Genomic DNA, 18,186 nt, shown 5'->3' on the forward strand with positions numbered 1-18,186 from the left:
TTTATTGCAAATAATGCAGAAAGGTTGTTGGTTATCTTCGGGTCCTGAAGCAATAAACCCGTAATGAACGTATTCTTTAGCAGCCCAATTATGACGTGGCAGTTACCCTACTCTATCGGCAATGCCATAGCTGGTTTCATCATCACATGTGTTTATTTATCATCTATTGAAGCAGTTAGAGCGCTTTTAAGTCGCATATGCTTGTATGCATGGCTTATTTTAAATATTTATACAGTTTTTTTCCAAAATTCCAAAAAGATTTGCGGCACACTTGAGAATCTGTGGCGGCACACAGTTTGGGAATCACTGGTTTAAATGATCTAAATCTCTTTCGCGAAGTGTTTTATCTTTGAAACACCACTTGTAATAACCATTTTTGTTGCCCCTCAACCATAAATTTTTTTCTGTTTTTAGCGTTTCCAAACCGGCAACTTGGCTAAAAACGCTTTCAGTTTTTCAGCTGCATCAATTATCGGCTAAGTAGGCCATGCCGTAAAGAAAACTTTTCTCTCAAACAATTTTGAGAGGGGACTTCTTTTTGTTTTCAGAAGAGTTGATACCTCATTTTTTAGCTGCTGCAGTCGTTTTAAAACTTTTCCTCTAGACAACCAACGTACCTCAGAATGATACAAAAGTACTTCGTAATCTGACCCTACTTCTTGACAGAGCGCTTTAAAAGTACGGTGGTTTACAGCTCTGCTTTTGATGAAATTAACAACTTTCACGCAATTTAAGTTTTAAATTTTTTTTATTGTTATTTTTTAGCCCAAGATATTATATGCCTCAAAAACAAGCGACCCAAAAAAATAATCAGGCGACCCAACTTTGGGTCTGGGTCGCAACCCATGCGTTGGGAACCACTGATATAGGCTACCGGTACCGCTACAGTATACACTTTACATGTGATTGTTTGTATGTGCAAAAAAATCAATGTAACCTCTGCACATTGTAGACGGGAAAAAAAGTATCTGACCTAACTTTTCGTTTATTAAACCTGAAAACTTGAATGTTTATCTACAATTTGCACTTTTTGATCAATGGTCTATTTGTGATACAAAATTGAATTTAGAAGTTATTGTTTTACTGGCGTTAGATGTTCTGTGTCAAAACGTATCCTGAGAGTAACCAATGCACCAAGCACCAAGATATTTTGAAATTACGCCACACGAAATTTGTAGTGCAGAAACAATTGTAGGAATAGTCAAAACATCGAAAATTATTACTCAAGTGACATATTGTTTTGTTTGCTTTATTTATTCTAAAAAATAACATCTACTTATCAGTACAATTTTGTCTGTATATCAAACCAACTGAATGTAATTTGTTTTTTCAATGTAAGTCGCATTGGTTGTATTTTTTATGGTTGTTATATTGATAATGTCATTATATTTGACTGCAGTGCGTAGGTAACATATTACGTCACTTACATTGCTTGATCTTTATGATTTATCTCAAATGAAAAAGGGTGAGCCAGTGCTTGGTTGTCCTTGCATAATGGAGTCTTTGGATGAGGACATTAAACAAGAGGTTAGTTTTATCCAATTTATCATTTTTTGTGGATAAGCCTAGTAGATTTATGTTGCTTGATGTTTTTAAACGCTGAGATTTTTTCTTAAGATTTTTTGGAACTTCACGTAAAACACGACATTTCAACCACCTCTTGTTTTATACAATCGAAACACAATGTCATAGGTGTGTGTATTGGCTGACATCATGAATAATTATCTACAGCACTGGTAAAAAGGTTCCACATACGTTCATCATAAAAACTCTTTAGTGCCATGAATAGCCTTGATTGCACTGATATGCTTACCATTCATATTAATTTTAGTTAAAATTGCGTGTTTACTGTGTAGATACGCAAACTTCCCGGCTACAGTAAACACCAAGCATTGTGCTGATGCTGACAGCTAAGAGGAACGCCACTTTGTACTACAGAAGAACTTGGATAACTCGTCACCCCAGGGGGAACAGAAAAAGTGACGACTTACGCAAACTGACGACCAATGCAAACAGCTAAATTTTGCCATTGTTTTGCGTCGCATTAATTTCATGGTGCTCTGCCACTTAATTAAATGCGATAGTGGTAAAGTGAGAGGAAGAGGAAAGCTAGAAAAGAATTTAATTACGGTACACAGTAAAGTACAGTACAGTAATAACGCACTTCTTCTATTTGAGATGCTAGGTTCTTTTTGAGGTGCTATTCTTACCAGATTCATAATCCGCAGTAATTTTTTCTGAATTTTTTAGGAGGATGTTCAACGTTGTCTTTGGTAGGTCATGTTTTTCAGAAAACTTTGTCTTGTTCCTAATTTCCCCTTCCTTGAATTTAGTTACAATTTCATACTTAGCTTGTAAGTTTAAGCACTTTAACTTTCTCTTCGACATCCTGCGTTGCTGCAATATTTGTTTACACGAAACAGTATTGTCGCAAATGAACCACGCACGTGCTGAACAACGCTTCTCTTATCGGCAACAGAGCACATGCGCGCACACCCGCAATCGACCAAACCAACATACTCCACGCATGTGCGTCTGGCCCGATAGAGTGTGTGGGTGCACACTGCACACGTCTTAGCGCAGTAATTTCTTCTCGAAAGAGTCTGTAAATGCCACGTCAGCATTTGGGTGGATGACAACTTAGACGAATTTTACGTCCCAGGGGAAGAAAAATAGTGACAACATAATCGAATTGACGAATTATGCGATGACCACTTAACCGAACTTGATTGTGTACAAAAGATAGACTTTCTGCTTGGACCTGGCAATCATTGACGACTTGGGCAAACTGACGAGTTTTCCGAAGACGAGTTATCCAAGTTCTACTGTATTATCCTTATAAACACTTGGATTCAATGAATTTTTATTACAGGGTCATCAATAATTAACGTTACATTTTCAAACAACTGTATTTAACAAATGTAGACAATTTTTGAGTAATAAATATCTTAAATAAATAAATTTTTGGAAAAACACGTTTTACTCAATGCGTCTGCCATTTGCGTCGATAACAAGTCAAAGACGCTTTAAAATGGACCTGCAAGAGTCATGAATAACTTTTTGAGTTGTTTTGGTCCATTCTTTTTTCAGATTAGCCTTCAGCGCTTCCAAACTTTGGTGGTGTTTAGTCGAAACCTTGCTCTCCAGGTAAGAGCATATGCCAAAGTTTAGGGAGTTCAGGTGTGGAGATGAAGGAGGCCATTCTTTCTTGGAAATAAAGAACGGCACATTGCCTGAAAACCAGTTTTGTGTTCTCTTCGCTCCATGTGAAGGGGCAGAATCTTGTTGGAATGACCAATTACGTTTTTGAAGTGCCCAAGCCAACAATGAACCCTCAAGAATATCATTTCGGTAGTTTTTTTGGTTCAATTTTACTCCTTGGTCTCCTGACTCGTTGACTGCGGCCCACACCATTACTGATGCCGCCCCTCGTCTCCGAGTAACTATCCGGAGTTCCACGTCACCATCTCTTGACCAAACACGATTATTCTAACTGTTAAAATGATGCTGAACATCAAATTTCTTCTTATCGCTGAACACAAGGTTTGGCAGCGTGCCTCCTCCTTCAATGTGTGAGAGCAGAATTCTAGCTTTGGAGAGGCGTTTCTCAATGGTATTGGCATTTAGCAACTGTTTCTTCATGTGTTTGAATGGGCTCATCTTCAAATCTTTTTTGAGAAATGCAAACATGGTTCCATAGGCCACGTTCGCCTCCTTTGCCAGTTTTTGAATGGATCTCTTGGGATTTCTTCGCACTTTTTCTCTGGTTGGTTTTATCAATTTTAAAGTTCTGGCGCTTCGAGAGTGACCTTGGCCAGGTCGATTTTTGACATTTCCAGTTTTTTTGTGCCTTTTGAGAGTTCTCCAGACCAACATTCTGTTAATTTTTAAGTCCTTGCAAATATCACTCCTTGACTTGCCCGATTTGAAGAGCTCTACAATAGCTTTTTTTTTTCATTCATGGCCTATAAAATTTTGGCCTAAAAATATAAAGTCGAGAAATATTCAATTTATTAACATTGTAACGCTAAATATGGATGTTAAATACAGTTGTTTGAAGTTGTAATGTTTATTATTGATGAGTCTGTGTATTTTATCATGTACTTAGCTATATGCAGTATACACGGTGGGATGGCGCAACGGATAAGGCATTGGCTTTCCAATTATGCAAACCTGGTTTGACTCCCGGCTTCAGCTGGTTGTTGAAAACACTACTCACTTCTACCTAGGGTGTAATTTGGGTGGGCATAATTGCTGCATGAAAGGCGGCCAAAATAAAAGAACTGGCCACCCTACTCTCCTTAGTGCCAAGGGCTTAGCACAATGAGAACCTCATCTTTTCATACCCAACCCTTGAATCAAGTATGAAACCACTTTTATCTTTTACTTGCCTATACAACAGGCTACTAAACCAATTTCTTGTACAGTTTTTAAAAAGAAACTAAAAACTACTTTATTTTCGTTTTAACCTAATATTTTTTATTTCAGCTTCTGGAGAAAACAGAGATGTTGAAGTGTGAATACGAAGCAATTCAGATTCAGCTCATTGTAAGTAACTTTGCACTGTTACTTTGATCCTTTGGGGCACTAGACAGTTATTTACATACAGAACTCTTTGTTAGACTGTTGCGTGCAGAGTGGTGTGAGCTATGTTAATTTTAAGCAAGAAATCTGTTGTCAAAGAATTCCGAAATACGGCGAATTGTGATGTAGTTAAAATTAGGATTATTAAACTTAAATTTTACCTGAACCATTCCCATTATTGGTAGTTTATCCATGGCAACAAGAGGATTCCTCATCAATTATGTCGTCTTCTTTATCACGTCATCCATATTTGTCTTCTTTCGATTTTTCATCATAAAACACCCTGTGACAACATTTTTCTGTGTTTCAGAAAGAAGCCCTGTTGCTGAACGCTCAACGAAAAATGGTGTCAGTAAAACGTGACAATGATGACGTTGATAATACCGTTTTGTGCACGCCTCTGGATGCGACAACCTCAAGACACTCCATCCATCAAGAAAATAACAATTTAGAAAGTCACGAAGATTTGAATAAACATGTTTGTGAGACAAATATAAGTGTGAACGATAAAATTCAAATGGTAACAACCACTTCATTACCAAAACGATCCACAGTTAAGGTTTCTAATTTTTTATCTGCTGTTCGCCGATCCAATCGCTCTACTACTACAAGCAAGCAAACCTCATCGCCAGTTCTATGCAGTAAGCTGAAAAGAAAGAGACGGAAACTTTTTCCCCAGCTACCAGTGACTCTATTGCAGAAGCTAACAGATCGAACAGCTATCCAAGAGTTTGCACTTCCCGTTCATTTAATAGAAAGTCATTGGTGTCTAGACTTTAATATCAAGCATGAAACTGAGACTGCGCCTATGTCAGGGAGTGATTTAGATCCATCACCTTCCAATGGAAATATTGTATCTACAGTACCAGAGTCACCATTGGCAACAAAAAGCGAAACGAAAAGTGACCCGTTGGTGTATGGGGAGGTATGGCTAGGTTGTTCGAACAAAGTGTAAAGTTTAAAGTTGCCAAAGTTTTCAAACAAAGTGTAAAGGATTTCGATTGTAAAACGTTGTCATATTTACTCTTGACTGATCTAGACTTTGAGAGTCTAGAGTAGTGATTTCTGATGTTAAATATTCGAAAACGTATAGTTTACCAATTGTCTGAACAAAATGTTAAAAGCGATAAGCGCTTTTATTTTTGTTACTGCGTGTTACTTGGTCACTGGTTCAAGATGATGTGTTAGATATGTTTCATCTGTTATCACTTTACATCGGCTGTTGATTGTTTTTTGAGTTTTGTGGACACTGCGTTGACAGTGACTTTCACATATCTTCAAAAGTCAAAGACAAAATTGACAGCTTCAGGGATGAGTACTATCCGGTAACCCTCATATTTATTGTTTTTTGAATCTGACCTGGAATGGTCACAATTTCTCAATGGCACAAGTTGAATTTCCAAAATGTGGGAGAAATGATGCACTTCATTGTACAGTGTGTACGATCATGGTTTTAATTCAAAGCTTACAAGCAGGGCAACGATTTTTAGACATGAATGAAATCGTTAACTTCTGACTTAGTGGTAGACAGGCGTATGCCTGCCTGACGTTGTACTGTTAAAGCAACTTTCATAATTTCTTATTGTAACTTTTAGATGGCATTAGCTTTCCATCGTGACCATGGCTACGTAGCAAAGAAGGTCGATAGATGGAGCGTTGTGCTATTCGTAAAGAAACGAATGATTTGGAAAAAGTTATGGCGATTAAGCTCTGAAGTAAGATTTTCAATTCTCAAACTAAACACCTTAGTTGAAGGCATTTTGTAACGTTTTTCTTTTAGTGCGTTGTCACACAGTGGCTTAACTATTAGGCGGCTTTCTGTTGCATTTTCGCTTTAAATATCATGGCTCTTAAATATCAAATATCAAGCTATTTTTGTCTCTTGAGTATTCATAGTGGTGAAACACTATTAGGCTTTATGCAGGGTTTGGACAAATCAGAACCTTGTAAATTTTTGCTCCAACACTTTCAATTATTTTGTCTAATCCTGGTATATGCAACTTGAATTTGAGAAAACTTAAATGTTGCAGAAAGTGTAAATTTTGATTATCATTCCCTGCCTCTTCAGAAAATCTTACACGTGCAGCGGCTGAGAGTGTGGTCTTTCAAGCGTGCAGCATTCTGCAACTGCAGGTTCTGCCCAAAGAGAGTGTTTAACAGATTTATTCTCCAATTTTGATTACTTCTATAGATTGGTGTAGATCATTTCCAGTGGATGGCGCCAAACAATGATATTTCCCCGCTGTTCCTTGTCAGCATGAATCGCAAACATTCTCTTATGTGGTAAGCCGTTTCTCGTCAAATGTTTTGTTAAATTGCAATAGTTATAATTAGGGCGGTTTTTGGTGACCTGCAAACCTTAGAAAAGTATGTTTTGAAGCAACTTTATTGAGCAAAATTAAAATAAATGCAAATTGTAACAAACCCATTGAAGTTAAAGTTTTATTCCAGTGGTGCTCAAATTGCAATGCACTGTTGCCAGAAGTAGGCATCCGCTACTTGAAAAGTAGCACGCTACCGCTACTCGAGCTAAATTAGCACGCGCTACCCACTACCAATCGATAAAAGTAGCGTGCGCTGCTTGCTACCAGTCGATGAAAGTAGCGCACTACTCGGGCTGAAGTAGCTCGCGCTGTCACTACTTTTGTCTTAACTTAAATTGACACAGGAATCACTTTGTGACGTCAAAATGACCTTAAAAACGAATGATATTATTCGTTTACACTGCCATTTCAACGTCGTTATAGAAAATACGTTTTCAGTGAAATTTATTACGCATCTTTCAAAAGTACGAGGACTTCAAAATGCTCGTCGGTGAGTCCTGCCCGCTTCAGCACGTCTTTTCCAAAAGGAGAAAAATCTCTCCATCGCAGCACTGGAAGGAATAGGAGTGTTGTATTTAATAAAAAGACTTTGTAAATCGACACTAGAAAAGCTCAAAGACTTGCTTCTGTCTGAAAAAAGGCCTCCACGATTGACTTGTTCTTCCGTGCCGACGTTTGGTGCGATGGCACCAACACACCAAAAAATTCATCCTCGGAGTCGTGACTGGTGTTGGTGTAACTCTTACCCTTATCAACGTGGCTTGATGTTTTCCGCAATAGTCCAATGTTTTCTGCTTTTATTTTGTTTCCATAAAAAATCTCCGAAAACAAGTCATTTTTTTCATATTAAATTGGAAAGTAGCTGGTAGCAGGAGTGCAACTGAAAGAAATGTAGCGCCTCTTTGCTGCCATTACAATGAAAAAAGTACCATCGCTACTACTACAGCCGTTACTCCAATAAAAATGTAGCGCGCTACTTCCCACCTCTAAGTTGCACATTACGTTTTGTGACAGGAGCTTTTGGTCTTAAGTCAAAATCCTAGACAGTATTGAAAAACTACGCTCTTCCGAAGCTGTTGTGGTAGACAGTGTTGTAGCAGGTCATATGCAGCTGGAGCAATTCGTAGGCGATTTGATAAGTTTAAAAAATGATCATAACGCTACGGGTTGCCGTATTCATAAGTTATGATGGTAATTTTCACATATTATGTTGTTGTTTGATGTTTTCTGTATGTTTCGAATTTAAAAGCTCCGATGACCCAAGTAACTTGAAATTTGTTAAGCATTGAATATATCAACAATTGATGATGAACGTTCAACCAATAAGCGCTCGTTATTATGGCTTGCTTCAATTTGTTGCAGGGTATCAATGTATGACGTCACGGACGCTGTAGGTAAAAGCACTGTTTGTCGCGTGAGCGTGGAAAACTTATCATGCATAGCCATGTTACCCAATTGTCGTTTAGTTGCTGGTGGCGACAAACTGACAAAGTTTTTTTTCAGCGCTGACGAGAGGTTTGTTGTTTTCTATTTGGGTCATTTTTGCTGTCCGCCCCGTTAGCTCAGTGGTTACGCGCATGCATCAAGATTAAGCGGCCCTGGATCTACTCTCGAGGTGTGCGCTTGAGTTATGCATTTCAGGACTACTCTTTGTTCATGGAATAATTCTTTGACAACAACACTTCCACAATCGGAAACTCCACTTTGCCGATCTCGGTGACCGAACCTGCGTCAGTAGTTCAAAGCCTCTACAAGTATGCGAAGCTTTCAGGATTAAGCTCCCACAAAAGCTTTCCCAGTCCGAGGATAAAGATCAAATTCTCATTTATCGTGAGCCTGATGTTTTCAGTTTGAAGCTAAAGGTCAGTAAAGATTTTTTTTTATTTTGTGGAAGCAATTCGAATAATGAATAATCTTCCATTATTTCATATTCAGAACCTTTTTCAAAGAAACGGTTTTCATGACATCAGACGAACCGATTGTGTCACTATGTGACGTCACCGACAAGCGTGAGGCGATCATAGGCTGCTCTACATCACATTTTTACTTATGGTAAGTTTTACAGAATAACAAGTTTGTGTTGCATGATGGGACCTGCTGTGTCAGAAACTTATGTTAACTGTGCTACCGCGTCAGTTAAGTATCTGCGATAAGTGATGGCGCTCGTTGAATAGCCAAGTTATGTTATGCAGCTAAATCAAGTTTACCCCAATACATTAACGTTTTTTATAACACACAGCAGTTTTTGCTGCGGTGATTTCGCCGTGCGTCTGTAGCCCTGCAGACACAAATCTTACGATAATTTAAAGGCCGGACAGTCATATCTGTGGGCCGTGGGGGTATTTGTAATCTGTAGGTCGCTGAAGCAGATGAGATTGGTTAACAAATCAAAAGGCAAGATTTAACCCAGCTAAGAAAATTTTACAGTGATCAGGTTTCTCACAACTAGCAACATTATTTGTCAAAATCGAACTTGGGAAGAATCAAAAGGCGAGTTTTAAAAAGATTGCCAACCAAATTTTATTGGATAAGGTTTGCATACAAATTTTCGAATGCTTATTTTCACGTAGGCTACTAGTCAGATTTATCAAAGTGTGTTGCTGGCATGCTTATGGAAATTTCGACATCATAGGTTATTGTGAGAAATTTGATTTACTACACTTTTCCCCACAAAATTTCTTTTATTCTTGTTAAATCCTGCCTTCCAGTTGGTCAAAACATCCCATCTGATTGGTTAAAAACACCCCGTCTGCTGCAACGACTTGCAGATTACAAATACTCTATCTGTTGATGAGGTTCCTATTCGAAATTGACAAGTTTGTATCTGGTCCATGTGTTGCTTTTATTCTCAAAAGCATTTCGGCGAAACTTGTTGATCGCAACTTTTCGACAATGTATCAACTTTCTCCCCACGCTGGTATCAATAAACCTTTGTGCGTGTCTGACACACTGCAACCCTAAGTAAAATGTTTAGTAAAATACAAACTAAATGTGTTCGCCATTACTCAAAACAAATAGACTCAATCCATACTATGGCAGAATGGAGAGAATGTAACGCGTTTTTTTTTTTTATATACAGGAACCACGCATCTGGTTGTCTGCTACAACGCATACGCGCGGACGGAATAATTTTGAAGGAAATTACGGATTCCACATCTTATCACGTGAATACCTAACTTTATGCTTACAGTTTACCATTGACTTGGTAGAAAAAGTTTTTCGCGTTTGGTTTGTTTTTTTAATGCATGTTGTTAATCCGAGTATGTATCCATTCCGACTGAAACATCACTTGAATGAAGGTGTGTATAAGTTACCGTATTTGTTACAGGGGTTGCTTATATGTGGACTCAAAAGTAGTGGAATGCAGGGATGTGTAGCAATCAATCCTCTCCTTGGCTTGTACGCGTTTGTAGAATCCAAAAGTTTAGAAGAACAACAGAACAGGTTTAAGAATATGGTTATTGCGTCATGTGATAGTCATTTACGCGATCAGGTTTCTTTAAAGCAAAATGGATGATGATGATGATGATGACTATTACGTATCGTATGTAAACTACTGGTTTGCCTTTGTCACTATAGTTGGAAATGCTAAGGTTTGTACAATAAATATTTATTATTCATTAACATATTAATTAAGAAACTTCATGTTGTAAATGTAACTGTGATTTTAGATTTGAGCGTATACAAGAGGGCACGTAAGGTTTTACATTCTATAATTCCTATAATATCTCTGGCATCAACCAGAACTCCCTAAGAAGATCAGGAAAGCACCCTTGCTCGGTATGCCTAAGTGGAACCGGTAGCAACTCTATCTTCTGCACCAATTGCTCCCACTGGGTCCACAAAAAGTGTAGTGGAATTAAAGGGTCACTCAGACCGGACCCACACTACTCATGCCCACGCTGTCAGGGCACAGCAAGACCAATAGATGGCAGGCCGGTAAGCGAGGTTGAGATTGAAGGTGGCACACTTGACGTGGTAGCTGACTTTTGCTACCTTGGTGATACCATGTCTTCTGGAGGAGGGTGTGAGCATGCGGCTATAACTCGGTGCAAGTCAGCCTGGAAAAAGTTTAGAGAACTTCTCCCTATCCTCACAAGCAAGCAACTTCCTGCTGCAACCAGAGGACAAGTTTACTTCAGTTGTGTGAGGAGTGTCATGCTCTATGGCTCTGAAACGTGGGCTACTTTAGCAAGCACCGTCAAGCGCCTACAACGTAATGACAGAGCGATGGTAAGATGGACCTGCCTGGTCGGGCCTGAGGACAACATCCGGTTTGAGACTCTGCTATCAAAGCTCAAATTAAAAGACATCAGTGAAGTCCTCCAATTAGGCAGACTGAGATGGCTTGGTCACGTTGAGCGCAGCTCAAGCTGGATCTCACAGGTCAGATGTGTCAGAATCGCAGCACAGCGGATCAAGGTAGACCAAAACTTTCTTGGGAAGAACTTGTAAAACGTGACCTTGTAGCCCTGAACATGGACTCTGCCAACCCAATAAATCGCGAGGTGTGGAGGGGAAGACTTCGTTCTCGACAGACAGACAGGCCACACCCTCGACATGAGGATTAATTCATGGCCTGTATAATCTAAATTGGTTGATGATGATGATGATAATGATGAATTTCTGTTGGCTTTCTTTCATGCATTGTCCTCATAGGAGAAACCTGTGTAATTTGATACTATGTGTAATTTGGACCACCCACGTTTTTTCATTTCACTCCCCTTGAAATCTGTTTTTTTTTTTTCGGACAGCTGCAACAACCACATGACCTTATGTCATCACTAGCAACGACTAGTTTCTAAACAAAGGCGTTAGGCTGCAGTTCAGCATTTTCTGTTTTCAGGTAGACTGATGTACTTTTCTGCGGTCATGGAATTATGGCGAGGATAAGTTATAAACGTTTTTCAAAAATAAATGTGAGGTTTTGTTACCCAAGGAATTGGCCACCTAGCTGAGTAAAAGTTTTTTTTTGATTTTCGTCTTAAAAGGTTTAAAAAGCGAAAATAGTTATCCATGTGACACAGTGGCGACTCGTCATAAGGAACTGCGGGACTGCAGCCCCCCCCCAACATTTTTGTGCATATGTGAATTATAATACATATAGATAGTTTAGCTTTGGTAGAGAGGTACTTTTTAAAAACCATAGACAGACAATTGATAACAACATAATAACATTTGAATTATGCAATTCAATGTTATTAAGTTGTTATCAATTGTCTGTCTATCAGTGACGTTCGGTGGCTTAAACCATTGGGAAAGCAACTTGGAAATATGTTGCAGCAAGGTAGTAGGCACGAGGGGCGTAACCGTCGGGCGAAGCCCGAAGGCGTGTTGCCGAAGGCAACACTTCCAGCGGAGGGTCTGGGGGGCCTCCCCCAGAAAATTTTGAAAAACATTTCCAATTTGGTGCGCTCTGAGAGCATTTCCAAAACAAAATCTTCGGACTTTCCCAGTCCGAGGATAAAGATTCAATCAATCAATCAAACTGGGACTAGTCTTGAATGTTGGCTGCTTTTTTAGACTGAGCACAAAAACTTATTGTCAATGTCATCTGTAAGCATTTACGACATGCATTGGACTGGTGCACTAGTAAAGAGCAAATAATTAGCCTATAAATTAAGCTAGTCCATTCTTGAAGAACACAAGTATGTTTGCTCTGAACTTGTGATGTCAGTCTATTGACCCAAAGAATTTAAAAAACACTTGTGCTGTTTCAGTACTGGTTGGTTAATGTACCCTTTGGAATTGCATGTCTTATTGTAGAATCTATGTATTTTTTTTGGTAAGAGAACCAGCTTTATTTTCAGCGTACTCAGTAGCCTATAGTTACAAGCCCGAAAATCACTCATGCGTAGAGGCTGTATTCCTTTCGCCTGAAACCAAAAGCAGCCGCTATGAGATACGCATTGACGTCACTGGGAAAGCAACTTTAACCATAACACCAGATAACACATCTGATTGGCTAAGCAGCTGGTGTCGTTTTGCAAAACGATTGAGGATTGGATAAAACGAAGGCGTTTTTCAATGTAGGGTAAGCAATTTTGAAAGTTGATTTCCCTGGAGCTTCAGTGATGGTTTCTGACAAAAGCGTTTGCGTTAATTGGCATTTATAGGCAAGAAATGCGGTTTGGTGAGGACTTAGACTACTCACAAGCGTTACGAGTAATTCTAGTCACAAACACAGTAATTTTCAAGTTAAAATAGACTTGATAAAAATAATAAGAAGTTAAACCTAGAATTCAGTCATTATATTTTACATAGTTTTCGCTCAGGTAAGCACTGCTTTCCTTGCTTTCCCTCGCCGATCGTCACTGCTGTCTATATAGATAGTTTTGCCATGTTTTTTCAATTTATTTCGCTTGAAGAATTAAAAAACTCTTGATATTAATTTTTTTTGTAATAAAAAAAATTTCTTTCTACACTCTACACATATTCATTTTATCAGTATGTTTTTGTGTTGTGCCATCGTTGCTGAACAGGTTGTGTTAACCTGTTTTAGCCACCTTGATAAAGTCAGTCGTGCTGCCTGACGAAACGTCGGAAATACAAAAGCTAGTTATCATCTTTAACATCAGAAGGTAACTTAGTAAATAGTCACCAGAAGAACGCAAATTACTTTTATTAAAAAGAAATTTTGTATTAAAAAAATTAATTGGCAACTTTGGGTCTGCAAATTTTGCAGGTCCGGTGTTGCTTGTTCTTTTTTTTTATGACGTAGGTTTTTCAGAAAAAAGTTGTCTAGCATCACTGAACAAGCGCTGTGGGGACTGCAAATAGAACAGACCCTGGTCAGGGATTCCAACTTTGGTTTTCGTAAATCTTTAGGGTAAGCATGTAGAAGCTATCGGTGATTAGGTAAAGGGATCGTAGGTTACTTTACTTGATCTGTGTTTTGAGAAGTCACTTAGACTAGTTTTGATGTGAAGTAAAGCCAATTACTGTAATTATATTTAATCATTTCAGACCAGTAGAAGCATGAGATGTATTGTTCACGCTTGTCTTGAAAAGAATTATTAGGTTGTGATATTTTCAAGTAGCCTAAGAATTATCGGTAGGCATGATTTAGATGTTAACTGTAGCCATTTTGGTGCTCTTTCACAAATCGCCCTTTTGGTCAACTGGATGATGACGTCTACGTCACATGTCACACACGTTGGAATGGACTATTATAAAGGAAGAAGTACGGGGTGGAAATGCACTGAAAAACACCTGGAGGAAATTGTCTCCCATTTATTCATTTGTTGTTCAATTTCAACAAATTTGCTATCGTTGGAAAGCACAAGCATAGATCTAACCAACTAAGTTAACACCAAGTCCCAAAATAATACTAGCTCTATCTGGTGGCCACCTAAACTTGACCAAATTCAAACCATTATCAAAAGTTCACTTTAAATGATAAAAACATTAAACGACAGCCAATTAAAAGAACATGTTACTTTGTACTGTGTTACTAACCCTAACTCAGTGCATTTATAACTCAGTCCCTCAGTCCGGTACAGGTTTATAATTATTTATATAATTATATTAGGTTACTGGTTGATGCAGCCCCCCCATGTTTTAAGACCACGAGCCGCCACTGATGTGACATGTCTGTAATTGGAACCACCAGGCGTTCTAATTACACAGGCACTTTTATAATAAAGTGCAATGTTATTGAAAGTTTTATCACCAATCTTTGTGCTAGGAAACTACTATTAGGTTACAAAATACTTAGATAAATTGATTTGTGTTATATATTTCTGTGGAAAAGTAAATTTATCTTGAAATGTCTCCTCCAGCTGAAAGAAAAGCCAAAGGAAAATATTGCAAATGGACAGAAGAGGCGATGAAACTCGCTCTTTCTGATGTTTCAGAAAAGAAAATGGGATTGAACCAGACCGCTAGACACTACAATGTTCCAACAGTAGGCATTTAAAAGGAAAAACAACAAAAACAAGATTGCTGTGGGAGGATCGAAGCATTTGGGAACAGCAATAGATCTACCTTCCCATATTGAAGATCAATTAGCCAGTGCCATTTTTTAAATGGAGTTCCTACTTTATGGTCTCCGGCCAATTGATGTCCAAAAACTGGCTTATGAAATTGCTACTGCAAATAACATTGCTATAAGATTCAATAAGAAGAAAAGAATGGCTAAGCTTCTTTTTGCATCGTTAACCAGAAATACCAATTTGAATGCCACAAGCAACTTCTTTGAGTAGAGCTTGTGGCTTCAATAAGTCCCAAGCTTCACAGTTTTTTCAACTGCTGGGTGACATTCTTCTGGAAAATAAAATTCTAGCCAGCCGCAGTTTTAATTGGCCTAGCAATCTTGTGCAAAAATGTCACACTCTTTACTACCCAAATCACTCCTTGCTAATGTTTCATAGGAACTTGGAAAATTGCTAAGTTACAATACTTACTTCTTTACTGCAAAATATGCTTTCACCTTATAGAAACAAATACTGGTTTAAATTAAACATGGATGAGGTTCATTTTGCACAGGACATGTGTAATTTGGACCAGGGTACGCTTTTTTTTAAATCACCCTTGTAGCTGTTGTGTAATATTTTTCCCTATAATTTTTTCATGTGTGTACCTTAGTTATGTCTTCAAGTTATTAACATATAAATTTCAAAAAAAAGTTGTGTTGTAAAGGAGTTATCGTCGGTTTGTTCCCCACTAGTGGGGGTGGCTGCGCGGAAACAATCGGCCACCCCCACTAGTGGGGAACAAACCGACGATGGATTATGATGATACTATATAGGATAGGGCTATAATTTTAAAGTTTGAGAATGTCTTTGCAGTTTACTGAAAATCGTTAAACTATTCTTCATTTTCACAGTTTTAAAATTGGGCAAGAATAATTGGGTCCTTTCGATTCATTTTCATTATACAGTAGCCTATAGTATAGTTTTCACTTGCGCCGTCTCACGATTGCAATATCTCCTAGGTTGAATGTATATTCTCACCAAACCGGGTCGTCTACTATTTGTGACGTCATGACCATACGACGTATTCTAGAAGACTTTCCAGCCTCAATGGAATGAGCAACGAACCACTCATCAACATATTGGATGTGATTTTTTCTTGAGCAAAGAGGCAACAGTCATTACACTGCAGCTTGAACGGCATTGCTTGTAATCTCTGAAATGTTTGTTTTATTTTTACAAAATTTTTGCCAATATAACTTAATCACCGAGTTTCACGTTTTACGACTAAAAAGAATTAGACGCTTTGATTCAAAAATGCGATCGAAAGATCATCGCCTGTTGTTGAAACTAAACCTTACCTATGCTCTCTCCAGGGGCGCCGGAACGACTTTTGACTGGGGGGGGAGGGCAGGATAATGAAAAAAGGGCACTTTTATTGCTGAAAGGCCATTTTTTTAAGTTTTAAGATAAGATATAGGCTAGCTATAATGCTCATTTATCAGCTCAGTATAGAGTAATGATACAAGTGTCCGGTATACAAAGAACAATGGCACGGAAGGGCATCAAGCTATGTTATAATGATGTAACCTACTGTGATACAGAATTTTGTGTCGTGAATATTCTTTTAAGGCAAAAATGAAAGATTATAATTAGGCTAAAAGCGAACACCTGTAGCAGAAATTGTTATATTGCAAAATATGCAGTAGCTTACATGACCTTAAAAGGGCACCATTGCCCCCTCTGCCCCCCCCCTAATCCACATAAAAATTGGAGGCAGGGGGCATCCGCCCCCCTTGCCTCCCCGCTTCCGGCGCCCCTGGCTCTCTCCTTTGCATGCAAAATGCCCCACATGAGGCATTGGTTAGGTTTATTTCAAAGCGGTTTGCTTGTTCGTATTGTAGGCTACTAACTTATTCAGTGATACACAGGGTGTTGTAGAAGTCGCGCACTGTAATGAGCATAGGCGCCGACTTTTCTATAAATCTTGGGGGGGGGGGTGAGAACGGTGATGACGTCATAACCATAAACGCTATTTTACTCAATTGAAAGTCTTTGATTAAGCTTACTGTTTTGTTTATATTGACACCTAGGTCGCAAACCGACTTTATTAGAACTGTTGCTTGAAACGATTAGTTTTACGCATGCAGTACGCCCAGTCGTAAAAATTTTGATATTGCTAGCTCATAATTGGAACAGTTGGAAAACAAGCCGATTCATTTCCTTTTCGTGCGAGTGAATAACAACGATCAATCAATGTTTTATTTGTCAGTAACAGGAACATAGGTACATGTTTGAAATATGCAAGTAATATACACAATGCAAAAGTTACACAAGTTCCCATGCCGACAGGGTGACGACGAGACGACCATGGAGACAGTGAAGTTATCGAAATAAAACGCAAAAAATCATGATCTCAAGCAGAATGGAAACCCGCTATCAGTTTTATTAATCTCGTTTTGCTAATTACTTACCTTCAAAGCGTTAACAACTGTTTTTATCGAAGGTCGTTAGTTGTGTCGTAGTTTCAACTAGATAAAGTTTGCTAAAATCGATTTCATGTTTAAATTCACAAAAAATCTAACGGACGTTTGGATAACTCGTGAAATGAGAATAAACATTCAACCTCGCATTCCTTTTTCGCTACCACGCATTTTGACGTTGAAGTTGCTCCTCATGCGCGGGAACATAAGCAGTGTGTGACTGTGAGCCTGCGTGCCTTGCGCATCTCAATAGTAATTCACTTTCCAGAGAAAGCCGTGCGATCAGCTGCTGTTTTGTGGCCAAGAGCAACGTAGGCTGTTTTTCGCTTTCGGCATTCTGTCCGTTTAAATGATCTACATCTCTTTCGCAAAGTATCTATTTTGTCTTTGAAACACCACTTTGCTTTTTGTTGCCCCTCAACCATGCGGGGCGCTGCCCCCCAGAAGTCGGCGCGTATGGTAATGAGATTCAAATAAAGCAGGACTTCGTGAACTTTCTCTGCATTTGTAACCGTACAAACTGCAAAGGTTGTGGAATTCTTTTTTCATTGTAGATCAGTAAATTTAGTTAGCCCATAGCCTATAAGTTAGCAATATCTATGTTTACAAGACAAAGTTTTGTGACAATTTTTAGTGTTATGTTTTTAATAAAGTTCATTATTAATTTTGTTTGTTGAAAAAGTGATCGCTCCCAGCAGAGTTCCATCTTTTGTGTCCTCTTGTCTCATCTGCTTAGGTAATTTGTCATTCAAGCGACAGTCTTATTGGTAACTGCAGCTTGGATACACGCAGTCGTAGAAGTTAAGTCAATACGGGCGAGAGGACAAACAAAGAGCGGTTATCAGATAATAATAAACTCGCTACAACAACGCAAACAAGAAA

At 38.6% G+C, this 18,186-nt stretch overlaps 1 protein-coding gene across 1 annotated transcript; it reads left to right on the forward strand.

The window, feature by feature from the left end:
• The first annotated feature begins 1,449 nt into the window (after window positions 1-1,449).
• LOC145770377 (uncharacterized) lies at window positions 1,450-17,968 on the forward strand. Its single transcript, XM_082582009.1, has 10 exons — window positions 1,450-1,527; window positions 4,489-4,548; window positions 4,895-5,509; window positions 6,180-6,299; window positions 6,776-6,867; window positions 8,271-8,423; window positions 8,844-8,960; window positions 9,988-10,072; window positions 10,237-10,352; window positions 15,844-17,968. The coding sequence occupies exons 1-10, from the start codon at window positions 1,456-1,458 to the stop codon at window positions 15,938-15,940; spliced, it is 1,527 nt and encodes a 508-aa protein (XP_082438135.1). The 5' UTR covers window positions 1,450-1,455; the 3' UTR covers window positions 15,941-17,968.
• Window positions 17,969-18,186: the final 218 nt, after the last annotated feature.

The sequence above is a fragment of the Aplidium turbinatum genome, chromosome 5 (genome assembly GCF_918807975.1).
Source record: "Aplidium turbinatum chromosome 5, kaAplTurb1.1, whole genome shotgun sequence".
NCBI classification, from domain to species: domain Eukaryota; kingdom Metazoa; phylum Chordata; class Ascidiacea; order Aplousobranchia; family Polyclinidae; genus Aplidium; species Aplidium turbinatum.